Genomic DNA, 12809 nt, shown 5'->3' with positions numbered 1-12809 from the left:
AAGATCAATGGCTCCTCACATTCTCTGGCGTCCCACATGTCTGTGCAAACTGTCTTATCTTCACAAAACCCACCTCCCCAATTCCAAATGACAAAACCCTCTATATCCTTCAAGGCTGATTTCAAATGCTGACCTCCTTCATGAAACCTTTCCAACACATCTCCTTTCCACATCATTAGGTTGTAATGACTTTCTAGCCAGAACACCTTGGCCCTTTCCATTCTGAGGCCAGGACTCAGCACAGCACCCTGTCTACGTGTTCAAAGCAGTTCATTTGGCTTTGCTTTTTACCTTTAATTGATGCCATACAGTCATGACAGGTAGAACTAACTTATACCAGGGTTTCTTTACATCGGCCTTTTGGGCTGGACAAATCTTTGCTGTGGGGCTGTCCTGTGCACTGTGGCACAGTTAGCAGCAAGGGATGCCAGGGAGGCCTCTACAAAGTAGATACTAATAGCAACTCCGTCCCACCAAGCTGTGGAAATCAAATGTCCTCAGATACTGCCAAATGTCTCACCTCCAGTTAAGAACCACTGATTTACATAGTAATTATAATTAAAAGACCCAAGCTTTATCAACTTAGCTCCAAAGCTGTATTTTACATTCATTTTCAACAAGCCATAAACATATAATCTGTTAATCATATCTGAAAGGATTACCATGGTTTTCTCTCTTCCCTCAGCTAGTTTCCTCTTTTTATGTATATGTTTGTTACGATCAATTTCTACATCACCATACACATTTGACACATCCTCAAGAAGAACCAGTGGCACTTGGCTTGGGGCATTAGGACCTATGGATAGGGGGAAAAACCAATACTTAAAAATGCAGCGAAGAAAAGAAAACTTAGTATTAAGTGGAAGTTTACTCAGCAGTCATTTAAAATAAAGGTCATGAAAAAGTATGTTCAGTTTGATCTCAGGTAGACAAACATGAATACGCAAAAAGACTATACAGATATACACCAAATTATTAATAAAGGTTCTCTCTCAATGACAGACTACAGGTCAAAGTTCCCTCTCTGTATTTGTTCTTATGTATACAAAAGTTTTTTAGAGTGATCACGAATCAGAAAATTAGTGAGACACTTAAGACTGTGAAGTTATATGTTAATACCTTATAGCTACAAACTCCGAACAAAACCTAAATATGTGAAAGACTAAGGTCATACACAAAAATGAGAGCTGTGTTATAGTGGATGGGTAGGTGATTCACTCTTACCTTTCTATTTTCACATTTTTAAGAATTTATATGCAAAAATATTATTTAAAAAAATCTTCGTCTATTGCAAAATCTTTGTAAAATCTACTTCAGTACTCTGCTACATCTGTTGCTTTTTCAAAATAGAGGCACTAAATATCTGTATTTAGTTTCATAGTACCACTACATCCTCTGATATAGAAATTTTATTACTTAATTAGTTACTTAAGTGGGCTCCATGCCTGGCATTGAGCATGTGAGGCTTGAACTCACAAACCATGAAATCAAGACCTGAGCTGAGATCAAGACTTAGACACTTAACCGAGTCACCCAAATACTCCAATACAGAAATTTTAAATGAAAATACATAAAAACTACCAACAACTTAAAAAAAGCACTAGTGTCGCCCCACAATTATTTGGATTCAAGAACAATGTTAAGGTGAACATTTTTATCTTCATCATTCCAGCTGAAGCCAGTATTTTGGGAGACTCTAAAGTTCTTTGACCAACCTTGGAATAGAGATGGTTGTATGCTGTTGACATACTGGAATGCATTCTTAAAGAAGACCAACATAGTGGAATAAACTACTTGGTTTTTATACTTTGCATGAGCTTCATTATCAAAATTGTTCATGTATCTGCAGAGATCCTTCATTCTGTGTAAAATATCACCATAGCTTCTGAAAGATGAAGGATGAGAAAGATTATTTACCTTGGGCTTTTTGGCAAAAGGTCTAGAGAAAAGCCCCAATAGAAGCATGACATTTAGCAAATGTAGCTGGAGGTATGTGTAATTCCCCTTCCAAATTAGAGCAGTGATCAGACCACTGTTTCAGGACACAGACATGATAAAGTAGCTACTCTTTGCTCTGAATGCCAAGGAGTGCTTCCAGCTCTTAAGAGTTCATATTTCCGTTGGGAAATATTTTAATAAAGTGAAAAACCCCCCTCTTTGCATAAATACCAAGGTTACAGAAGTAACCTTGAAAATAACCAAGAAAAGTGTATCTACTTATTATATACTTTTTAAGAGAGTGTTTTTGCCTTTAAAGATCCTGGGACTACGATATCAGAAGGCTAGCTAAGCAATTCTGGAAATGAACAATTTTCTTACCGTCTTCCTTTGTCCATCTGCCATTCACATCGCATTCCAACAACATTTAAAATCTTAAACAACCTCTCCCAAGGGTCCACAATCTGGGACGATTTTTCAGTCAGCCCTTCTATTATATACTTCTGAGAGCTCCGTTTGCTAGGTGACATTAAATCAGATGCTTCCTGAGTACCTGGGAAATGAGAACAAAGTAGCCTACAATTATTCTTACCACTTACTATGTATGTGGTACTTGACAGAAAATGACAAAGTCTGAATCCCTATTCCCAAGGCAAGAGCACAGAATCACAACACATTATGTGTTTTAAAGACCCACAATTGGCCATGAGTATAGCAAGAAATGCATTTTGAGCTGTGGTATGTGGAGGAAGCTCAGTACACTAACATTATGGTTCAGCAAGTTGACTGTTCCAAAGGGTAAAACTGGCTCCAAAAGTCTCATTTCTTACTTGTAGTATTTTTTCTAGGAAATCACCTTAAGAACACTATCAAACTAGTATGAGAAAAACCAGAATGATGAGGGATTTCTGAGTTTGTAATTTACTAGAGTCTGTAAAAATAAAATCACAGGATATTCTCACTTACCTTGATGCTGACTCTCTATTTGAGTAGACCTAGTGACATAATTGATATAAAATTCAGCTGCTTTGTTTAAGTACTTATATAATAAATTAGCAGGCAATCGAACATCATGGTTGTTAATTATTAGAGGAAGGACATCACAAACTGTTGAAGAGGAAAGATAAGGAAAAAAAAAATTAAGTTGTCTGTCTGCCCTACAATTCTGATAGAAACAAAATTTATTTTAGAGTTCACTTAACTGTGGTATCTAAAATATATAGAAAAAAAACCCTTTATGGCACATTTATTTAAAAACTGCAGTGCACAGGGATACCAGTGGATGGAGTTAGCATGGAAATCCATAGGCAGACTTTACATTATGGAAAAGGGCCTAGTTCTTACACTGGGTGACAATTCAGATGTTTATTATTATTTTTCATACTTACATCTATGATTATGCATATTCTTTCGGATACCAAATATTACATAATAAAAATCCAGAAGTTGTTTAAATGTTTTTCGGACTAAAATAAACAAGGACTTAAATTTCCTAATATAAAAAGTTCCTTTCCTTTCCACAAATGACCTCATCCCTTAAATGATATTTACTCCAGCATATTCTACTCACCACAAGGAACTAAAACAAAATAAAAATTTTCTTACCAAATAATTTTCTAAAGCAGTTAACAGGAGATTCTTGTTCTTCAATAGTTTCAGCCTCTAATAATGCTTCCCCAAGGCCGACCTGTTTCAAAATATAATCACTTAAATGTGTTACAGTTTAAGATGTCGGAATTTCATACAGAAATGGCTTTTTAAATTTACCAGTTTGTGTATGCCAACTTCCCCAAGAAACAAATACTCTCATTTTAAAGATTAGGAAACAAAGGAATACATCAGCCACAAGGCCCAGAAGGAAACCCCAAATTCATCTGACCACTGACTACTTTGTCTTGCTTATTATCCTCTGAACTAGCAATATTAAAATGCTAACAACAGAAACTTAAAGGAAGCACTAGAACTAGTTAGAATGATAAAAGAGATATAGAGATTTTCTACAGAATGTAGAAACTGTGCTCTCTAGATCAAGATGTATTATGTCAACAAACCTTATCACTTTCAAGAGTTGTCAGGAGTAGCCATTCAGCCTGGGTTAGGCTGGACATACTTTTTGACTTTTAAGGCCACCTTTCCATTACTTTCTACTATGCATTCCCTAGCAGAGTAGATAGGCTTATCAAAATCCACCCAGACATCTGCACTATCTTCCTTGGGATCACCTGGCAATACACGGGTAGGGGTAAAACAATGGAAAAGATAATATAACACAAAAAGCTAAAAGTTGAGTAATGATCAAGGAACATATTGGGTTGAATAGCATCCTCTCAAAATTCATGTCCACTCAAAGTCTCAGAATGTAACCTTACATATATTTTATCTTATAAAAAAAGGAAGGTCTTTGTAGATGCAATTATTTAAGATGAGGGCATACTGGGTTGGGGCAGGCCCTAAATCCAAAGATTATAATCCTTACAGTCATGTAAAGACACAGGAACACAGACTCAGAGGGAAGAAAGCCATATGATAACAGAGGCAGAAATCAGAATGATATAGGGGCAAAACAAAAAATGATAAAGATTGCTGGTGACCACCAGAAGCTAGGGAGAGGCAGGAAGGATTTCTCCCTAGAGCCTTTAGAGGGAGCGTGGCTCTGCCCACACCTTGCTTTTGGATTTTTAACTTCCAGAATTGAGGGAGAATACATTTCAGTTGTCTTAAGCCACTCATTTTTCTGGGACTTTGTTATAGCAGCCCTAGGAAGCTAATATAGGGAGGTATAGAAAAGGTTAACTAGGGCCAGAAACTTGAAAGATAGTGTGGGAAAGAATAAACAATTGAGTTTGAATTTATAGAGTTCATTATTTGAACCCTGAATCTTCCACTAACTAGCTATGGGAACTAACATATTTAAGATTTAGTTTCCTCATCAGTAAAGTGGGATACTGTCTACCTCAAGGGGTTCAGAGAGTATGGAAGGAGATACCTAACACCAATGCCTGCCACTAGCACTCAATTATTATTACAGATATAAGGAACAGAGGAAAAAGCACATGAAAAACATGCCTATGAAGACAACAGACTACGGCTCTCAGTTAAATTCAAACACACTGTTGACTACAATGGAAGAGGTTTTTTTTTTTTAAGATTTTATTTATTTATTCATGAGAGACACAGAGAGAGAGGCAGACGGAGAAGCAGGCTCCATGCAGGGAGCCCGATATGGGACTTGATGCTGGGACTCCAGGATCACACCCTGAGCTGAAGGCAGACGTTTAACCGCTGAGCCACCCAGGCACCGTGGAATAGGATTTTTTTTTAAAAAGATTTATTTTAGAGAGAGAAAACATGCAACAGCAAGTGTACACGGGGTGGGGGTGGGGCAGAGGGAGGGAGAGAGACTCTTAAGCAGACTCCATGCTGAGCTGGAGCTGACTTAGGGCTCAACCTCACAACCCTAAGATCAGGACCTGGCTGAAACCAAGAGCTGTATGCTCAACTGACTATGCCACCAGGCATCCCTGGAATAGGATTTTTAAAAAAACTTTACTACACAGATTGCAAATAAACAGCAGTGTCAAAGCTTGGTGACTTTTTCCTTACACTGATTGTAAGGCAAATCAATCAGTGTAAGTGTTCCTTACGCTTCTACTGGAAATTTATAAAGTTTGAAAAGAGTGAAATCCTTTTAGCTTTACTGACAGATTCCTTGATTTAAGTTCAATCTTACTTAGTGCTCTTTAGAATCTCTGCTTTAGAATAATATACACTATAGCTCTTAACCCAACTGATGAATGTATTGATCAATTTCATTTTCTCTTAAAAAAGAGGAAAGGATCAAAATCATACCCCATGCTGCACCACTGTTTCAGGGAAGCGTCTCAAAAGTAGAAGCAACATTTCTGATCGTTCCAATGTGTTGAAGCATTGTTCCGTAACCTTTAGTAACATTTCGCACTGGACTCGACCAGGGAGAGTTTCAAATAAACCTGTACATAACACATTTAACTTTAAAAAATTTAAGAAAGAAGATCCTGAAGCTAAAGAGGAAATAAGGTATTTTCATGTACAAAACAGTAAATACTACATTTAGGATCATTGTTTGGTTTTATCTACAACCTAGAAGGCTTTTGGGTCAGGTGGTATTGGACACAGGTTTGCTGCAAGACCCTAAAACATGTGGAAGCCTTATTGGATCCAGAAGACAAGAATGGTGCTTGTGAAGGGTCACAACAGTGCTTGCTGTTGGCTGAGACAAAGAGGATGTGCTTTGATTCCTCAAAGAGGAAATCTTTGATTGGCTAAAGCAACCAACACAGAGTGAAGGTTAACAAGAAAGGTCATAAATCACTAAAAGTCTCCTCCTGTTTTGTGGACATCTGCCTCATCTACAGATGCTTTCTGATCATTGCAAAACCTGTTAAAAACATCTCCAATTCCCTGGGATGATACAACTACACACTTTAAGGAAGCTTAGAGGTTTCGAAGCAAATGCTCAAGGGACTAAATGACACCATTTGTAGACCTGAGTTGTCAAGAACAAAACACACATTTGTGTACCAATACCACAGATGTGAGTTTTTTTGCAATTATGGTATATAACTTAGTATTCTAGAAACAGAAATTTTACATCATTAAGTGTCACTCTGCTCTTACTTCTTAAAAATTGGGTTTGTTTATCCTGTGAATCGTTCCTCAGTGCTGATGTAATAATGCTGATTTCTCTCCATACCACTGGCTGGTCAGGGAAATTCACAAACCTATTTTAAAATGAATGTGTTAAATTTAAACGTCAGAATCTACATAGTATTAGAAAAAGAAAAGAAAAGAACATTAGCACTAGAAGAGATACACATTTTTCTTTATTCCAAGTAAATATGTGGATATACCAAATCAAATCAAAAAGCATATAAAAATAGAAACTAATTAAGGAAAATGAAGTTAATCCAAAAGTCTTTGGAGGTTCTTAGAAGTGAAAAAAGACAAATCTCCATAATACATAAAGCACTTCTCAATATCAACAAGAGAAAAGAACCCAAAGAAAAAAAACCAAAAAGCGGGCAAAGACAAATCACAGAAAGAATACAGACAGCCAAGAGAGAACACTTGAGAAGATACTCAGTCTTATTAGTAATACAATGAGCAGAAATTTTTAAAAATAACAAGATATAAAAATAAATAAATACATAAATAAAAATAACAAGATATCACTTTCTATCACATTGGCAAAAATTAAAATCTGATAGAAAGACTGATAACATCCAATGTTTGCAAATGTGTGGGAAAATGGGCACTCTTATACATTGTTAGTAGAAAGGTAAACTGGAATAGCGTTTTTTTGGAGAGTAATTTGATAGTGTGTCAACATATAAAACGTGTACATACTTGACTGTGAAAATCAACGTTTAAGAATGTACTCTACAGAAAAACACCAAAATATGCATACAAAATTGCTTATGGACATGCAAATATGAGTAAGATATAATCCATATATCAAACACAGTATGCATACTGAAAAATAAAGGCGTCCCTCCATTCCAGTGGGTGAAGAGAGTACGCTGCAGCAGATTATGAGTAGTTTTGTTGTGACCCTTCCCCACAAAACCCCACCTGGATGTATGGTCCTGTGTCTACATGTGGACACAGACACACAGAACTTTGGTTGAGTCAGAGGGACCTTCATGTGTCACTCTCTATACTTCAGTAGCGTTTGAACTGCAAAGAGCTTGTATTATTTCCAAAATAAAACGGATTATTGGAAAGAAAAATTTTAACAAGAATAAAACAGAGGAAGACTTCTTGCAGAGTAGGAATGCCGGCAGTTAACTGAAGGCCTGGCCTCAAGACTAGGGTTCAGAGCAGGGAGGCGATCTTAAAGATCTCCTCTCACCCCCACACACAGCCTCCTGAGAGGTTCAGGGCAGGGCCGGCTGAGGTCACCACATACACTCACATGTCGTAGAGCAATCTCCCGGCGGTGGCAGTCCTCTCGGCGTTCCGCTCGATGGTGTACATCTCGTACTGCAACAGACACACATCAGACCCACGGGTCACACAGAGACGGCGGACCCCGGGGTCACGACTCCGCCCGGGGCTGGTCCTGGCTCCGCGCTCCCAACCTGCACCCAGCACCCCCAGCCCGGGGGCCTGACCCCTGAGCATCACCTGGTTACGCAGGGCCCCGGGGCCTAGCATGCGACCCTCGGGCTCCCTTACCACCCTTCGGTCCCCAAGGCCGGCGGGATGACGCGCCCAAAGCAGCAAGCGCTGCACAAATGGCCGCCGCGCTGACAAACGAGGAGCGAGCGCCGTTCCCGGGGCGCCGCGGTGCCATCCGGCCACCGAGCCGGCAGCAGGGCACCCCTGCCTGCAGTCCCCCGCCCGGCCGGCCTCCAGCGGGGTCACGGTGCGGGTCTCGCGGGGGGCGGGCGTGCGCGGGGTATCGGGGAGCGGGGCAGGGGTGAGAGGAGAGGGAGCGGAGGCTGGGGGCCTGCGACGCGCCCGCCCCTCCACCGCGCGGCCGCCCGGACCTCACCTGGATGTTGAAGTCGGCGGGGTAGAGGCTGCGGGCGGTGATGAGCCACGCTTTGGCTGCCCACAGGTCCTGCTGCACCAGCTCCCGGGCTCGCTGCACCAGGAACTCGCAGTCACCCTGGGCCGACATGACCCCGGAGGCGTCCGGCCGCCGGCAGCGGAGGCCGTTTACCTTCCGGCTCTGGAGACGCCGCCGCCGCCGCCGCCGCGGGGGTACCTTCTGCGCATGTCGGGCTGGCCGATCCGGAGCAGCTCTCCGCGTTTTGCGAGGAACCGCCCAGCCCCTTCCACCTCCGGGGACCAGGATTTCTGTGCGGTCTTTCCCCGGTCACCTCCAAAATGTGGAGAAGGGAATCGCACTCTCGCGGGCTCCAGCGTGACTGTTCCAGCCAGGGAGCATGCGCGCGAGCCTGTAGTCGCCGAGCTCCCTCCGCAGGTTCTCGTAGCCTAGGGGCGGTCCCGGGGGTCCCCGAGGGTCCCGGGCGGCCTATAGGGAGCGGCGGGGGCGGGGCGCGGAGCTCCCTCGGCCCGGGCGGAGTGGAGGAACCTAACCTGGCCCGGGTCCTTGCCCGGGATTAGGTTTACGAGCCAACAGTCTGGGGCCGGCTGAGGGTGCAAGGCACAGAGGGCAGGGTCGTTCTTAGCGCTTGTTCTGGCACATTTTGTCTTTCCTGAATATGTCCACAATCTGTTCTCGCGTCTTTATTCGCTGACTTTTGCCACAGACACTGAGCTGTTGCAGTAATGAGCACTTGGGAAGTGCTCTGCTGCATGCAGTGGGAGCTGCAAAGATGATTCCTGTCCCAGCAGAGGGTCGACGATGATGTGGCCTAAGGAAAAACAGGCCATTTTAATGATCTCTTTCCCATCAGATCAGTGTCATTTTCACCCAAACGCCAGATTTGTTTTCCATCTCAGAGGAGGAAAACAAAATCGTCTCCCTGCTGTGGTGAAGGAGAGGCCGCATTTAAGAGCTAGAGAAGCAATACTTACCTGTCTACTAGGAAAAATGTACCAAGATGCAGATTCATTTGTTTTCAATCCAAGTTCTATATGCAAAAAGTTTTAGCAAGTTCTATTTACGACTGATATCTTTGATTTATTTGATTTAAATCCAAGAGATTTTTTTTTTTTTTTTAAAGCCAAGAGATTAAGGATTCAAAGCTGGTATGTTTTAAAGATAGAAATTACTGGGTACTTATATACATGACAAATTATATTTTAAATAAATTATGAATATATACATTATTATTCATGGGTATATATAAGGTCTAATGCATTCTTATAAATTGTGATAATTTATAAATAAACGATCTTAGGGACGCCTGGGTGGCTCAGTGGTTGAGTGTCTGCCTTCTGCTCAGGTTGTGATCTGGAAAACTAGGGATGGAATCCTGCATCTGGCTCCTCTCAAGGACCCTGCTTCTCCCTCTGTCTGTGTCTCTGCCTCTCTCTCTCGTGTCTCTCATGAATAAGTAAATAAAATATTAAAAATAAATAAATAAACAATCTTAAAGTTAGTATGCTAATTTTAGAGAGAAGTACCAGAAAGGGCAGGCACAAAGCAACAGTATATATAAAAAAAAAGTGCTATCAAATTTATTTAAGTCACAGCTCTTTTATTTTGCTATTTTGCTTATGATACCATTGTAAAAACAGCACTTTTAAATATCTTCTCCTTTACTCAAAATGGTCAGGTGACAATCTTGCTTCCAATTCAGTGGAATCCTAAACACATTCCCTGGTGGTTACCCTCTTCCCTTCAGAATTAGGACTTCCAAATTTGCAGGGCACAAGATTTAATGGAGACAGAAAAAATTCCATTAGTGGGTTATTGGGCATATTTTGAGGAGCCACTGTCTCCTCCCACCCCTGCTTGGTTTAAAGCATATCCTGTGTCAGAACAGTTCCCCGACCTCATGGGATGTGATTTAGTTGACACCTTTATTAAGCTTCTAGTAGACCATACTCTACCATTTTATCAGGCCACCTGCTTCTGGGTGTTGGGAACAGAGTAAGACCAGTGAATGTGTTGTGCCTGTTCCCTCTGCCACCTTTCTTTTGCCATAAAAATGAGTTCTTGGGCCTTGAAGTGATATTGTATGGGATATGATGGTGATGAATAAGGTGTCTGTAAGCGCATGAATGGTGGAACACACAGAATGTTATGGGGGCAAATCTGAGTAGTATGAATTCCCGTAAAGACAAATTACTCCACTCCCTTCTCCCTGAAGAACGGGTCCAGTGTAAAGATCAGCTTTTCACTACCTAGCTGACCGCTCCCTACTGAGGAAATGGTGCCATTTTGGGGGTCTGGTTTTGGCTCCTGCCATTGGCCTTTTGGACACTCAGTGGTAGCTCCAGTCATACCATCCTTGGTGAGGGGAAGTTCATATTGAGCTCACACATAGCATCCCTGCTGTACACATAGCATTTCTGCTGTCATGCCACTTTTTCCATGGATCCACTGAGAATGGCTGAGGAAAGAGATAGACTGACATCCACGGGATGAGTCATCTTATTACCACCTGATTAGTGAGCATCTTCTTTGCTGTGGATGTCCTCTGGGAAGCAATTATGTAAAATACAACTGCCTTTTACATTTTGTACCCATTCTGAGAGTCCATATTAGTCCCAAGTCTCTTTTTCACCGATCTTCCAATTTTGCTCTAAGTCCTTGATCTGTCAGACAATCTGCCAGTGACTTCTCATGTCAGTAGAGATTTATACCTCAGACTGTCCTTCCAGAGTGGATCATTGGATGAGCTACCCAAAGTTCTACCTGATGGAGATATTTCCTTTTTTAAAAAAATTTTTATTTATTCATGAGAAACACAGAGAGAGGCAGAGACATAGGCAGAGGGAGAAACAGGCTCCATGCGGGGAGCCGGACGTGGGACTCAATCCCGGGTCTCCAGGATCATGCCCTGGGCTGAAGGCGCGCTAAACTGCTGAGCCACCTGGGTTGCCCAAGATATTTTCTTTTATTGTGTTTTTAGGGCTGACTCTGAGTGTGGCTGCCATTTGGTGGTCACCCACTTCCAGATGCAAGCACACTGTACACACCCTTGTGTATACCAGGTACTCTCATGAGGCCACAATGTGAGCTCAGGGAGAGGTGGTGAGGCAATAGACATATCTACATGGGACTCTGAGCCATGCTTATGAACATTTCTTATGATTTTCAGACCTGCTCAGGCTCTCTCTTATTTACTGTATTTCCACTAAATAGTAGAATGATACTATACACTCCCATCTTTATTATGGGACTATAAATAATATTTTAGATAATAGCAAGTTCATGATGGGCACCTCAGATCACAGGTCAGTTGATATCCCTTAGGTCAGGGGTCAATGTTGACCAGGCTCCAGTAGCAATCTAGGAGTTTTCTTTTCTTTTCTTTTCTTTCTTTTCTTTTCTTTTCTTCTTTTCTTTTCTTTTCTTTTCTTTTCTTTTCTTTTCTTTCTTTCTTTTCTTTTCTTTTCTTTTCCATTCTTTTCTTTTCTTTTTTCTTTTCTTTCCTTTTCTTTTCTTTCTTTTCTCTTTTCTTTCTTTTCTTTTCTTTTCTTTCTTTTCAAGATTTTATTTATTCATGAGAGAGAGAGAGAAAGAGAGAGAGAGAGGCAGAGACACAGGCAGAGGGAGAAGCAGGCTCCATGCAGGGAGCCCAATGTGGGACTTGATCCCGGGTCTCCAGGGTCACACCCTGGGCTGAAGGCAGCGCTAAACCACCCGTGCTGCCCAAGGAGCTGCTTTTCAAATGGGCTTCCTTTGGGCTTGCACTGTAGTTCTCCTTTTGGCCCCTGTCAGAAGCTCCACACAATATACCTATGTCACAGGCATAGGATTCTATGGACCCCATACAACTTATCATTTGCTTACCACATATAGGGAGTGTGCTAATTTGCTTTACTACAAAGTAAAGATATACATCTGGAACAGTACCTGCAGTTAACACTAATACCTCGTTAAGTTCATGATAACTCATAGTCATTCTCCAAGATCCATCTGCTTTTTCAAGGAAGAACCAGCAGTTGAATTAAGTGGGATGTAATGGGAATCACCTACCATGCATCTTTCAATAACAGAGACTTTTTTTTTTAAAGATTTTATTTATTTATTAATGAGAGACATACACAGAGAGAGAGATGCACAGACACAGGCAGAGGGAAAGCAGGCCCCATGCAGGGAGCCCGATATGGGACTTGATCCCAGGTCTCCAGGATTATACCCCCGGCCGAAGGCGGCGCTAAACCTCTGAGCCACCCGGGCTGCCCAATAACAGAGACTTTCTTATTCTACCCTCCCTACACAATGGGTCTTACTCTGTTAGGAA

The 12809-nt window shown here is 41.6% G+C and overlaps 1 protein-coding gene across 19 annotated transcripts in view; it reads right to left on the bottom strand.

Annotated features, from left to right (window-relative positions):
- The window catches only part of INTS10 (integrator complex subunit 10), a 29805-nt gene extending 20891 nt beyond the window's left edge, over nucleotides 1-8914 (bottom strand). For 6 of the 19 annotated variants that reach the window (XR_012002544.1, XR_003234266.2, XM_072763361.1 and 3 more), the window contains exons 1-9: nucleotides 8474-8815; nucleotides 7892-7959; nucleotides 6595-6698; nucleotides 5788-5927; nucleotides 3544-3625; nucleotides 2905-3045; nucleotides 2320-2491; nucleotides 1716-1885; nucleotides 663-796 (exon numbers count right to left, since the gene is read on the bottom strand). Coding sequence is in view for 15 of the 19 variants with exons in the window: in XM_072763361.1 (XP_072619462.1) it covers nucleotides 663-796; nucleotides 1716-1885; nucleotides 2320-2491; nucleotides 2905-3045; nucleotides 3544-3625; nucleotides 5788-5927; nucleotides 6595-6698; nucleotides 7892-7959; nucleotides 8474-8602 (1140 nt within the window). In the remaining 4 variants the exon portion in view is untranslated. Of the gene's footprint in view, nucleotides 1-662; nucleotides 797-1715; nucleotides 1886-2319; nucleotides 2492-2904; nucleotides 3046-3543; nucleotides 3626-5787; nucleotides 5928-6594; nucleotides 6699-7885; nucleotides 7960-8473 lie in introns of all 19 variants that reach the window. The other 13 variants (XR_012002546.1, XM_072763362.1, XM_072763364.1 and 10 more) reach the window with 9 other exon arrangements.
- Nucleotides 8915-12809: the final 3895 nt, after the last annotated feature.

The sequence above is a fragment of the Vulpes vulpes genome, chromosome 7 (assembly GCF_048418805.1).
Source record: "Vulpes vulpes isolate BD-2025 chromosome 7, VulVul3, whole genome shotgun sequence".
NCBI classification, from domain to species: Eukaryota; Metazoa; Chordata; class Mammalia; order Carnivora; family Canidae; genus Vulpes; species Vulpes vulpes.
This window is presented reverse-complemented; position numbering and strand designations above follow the sequence as displayed.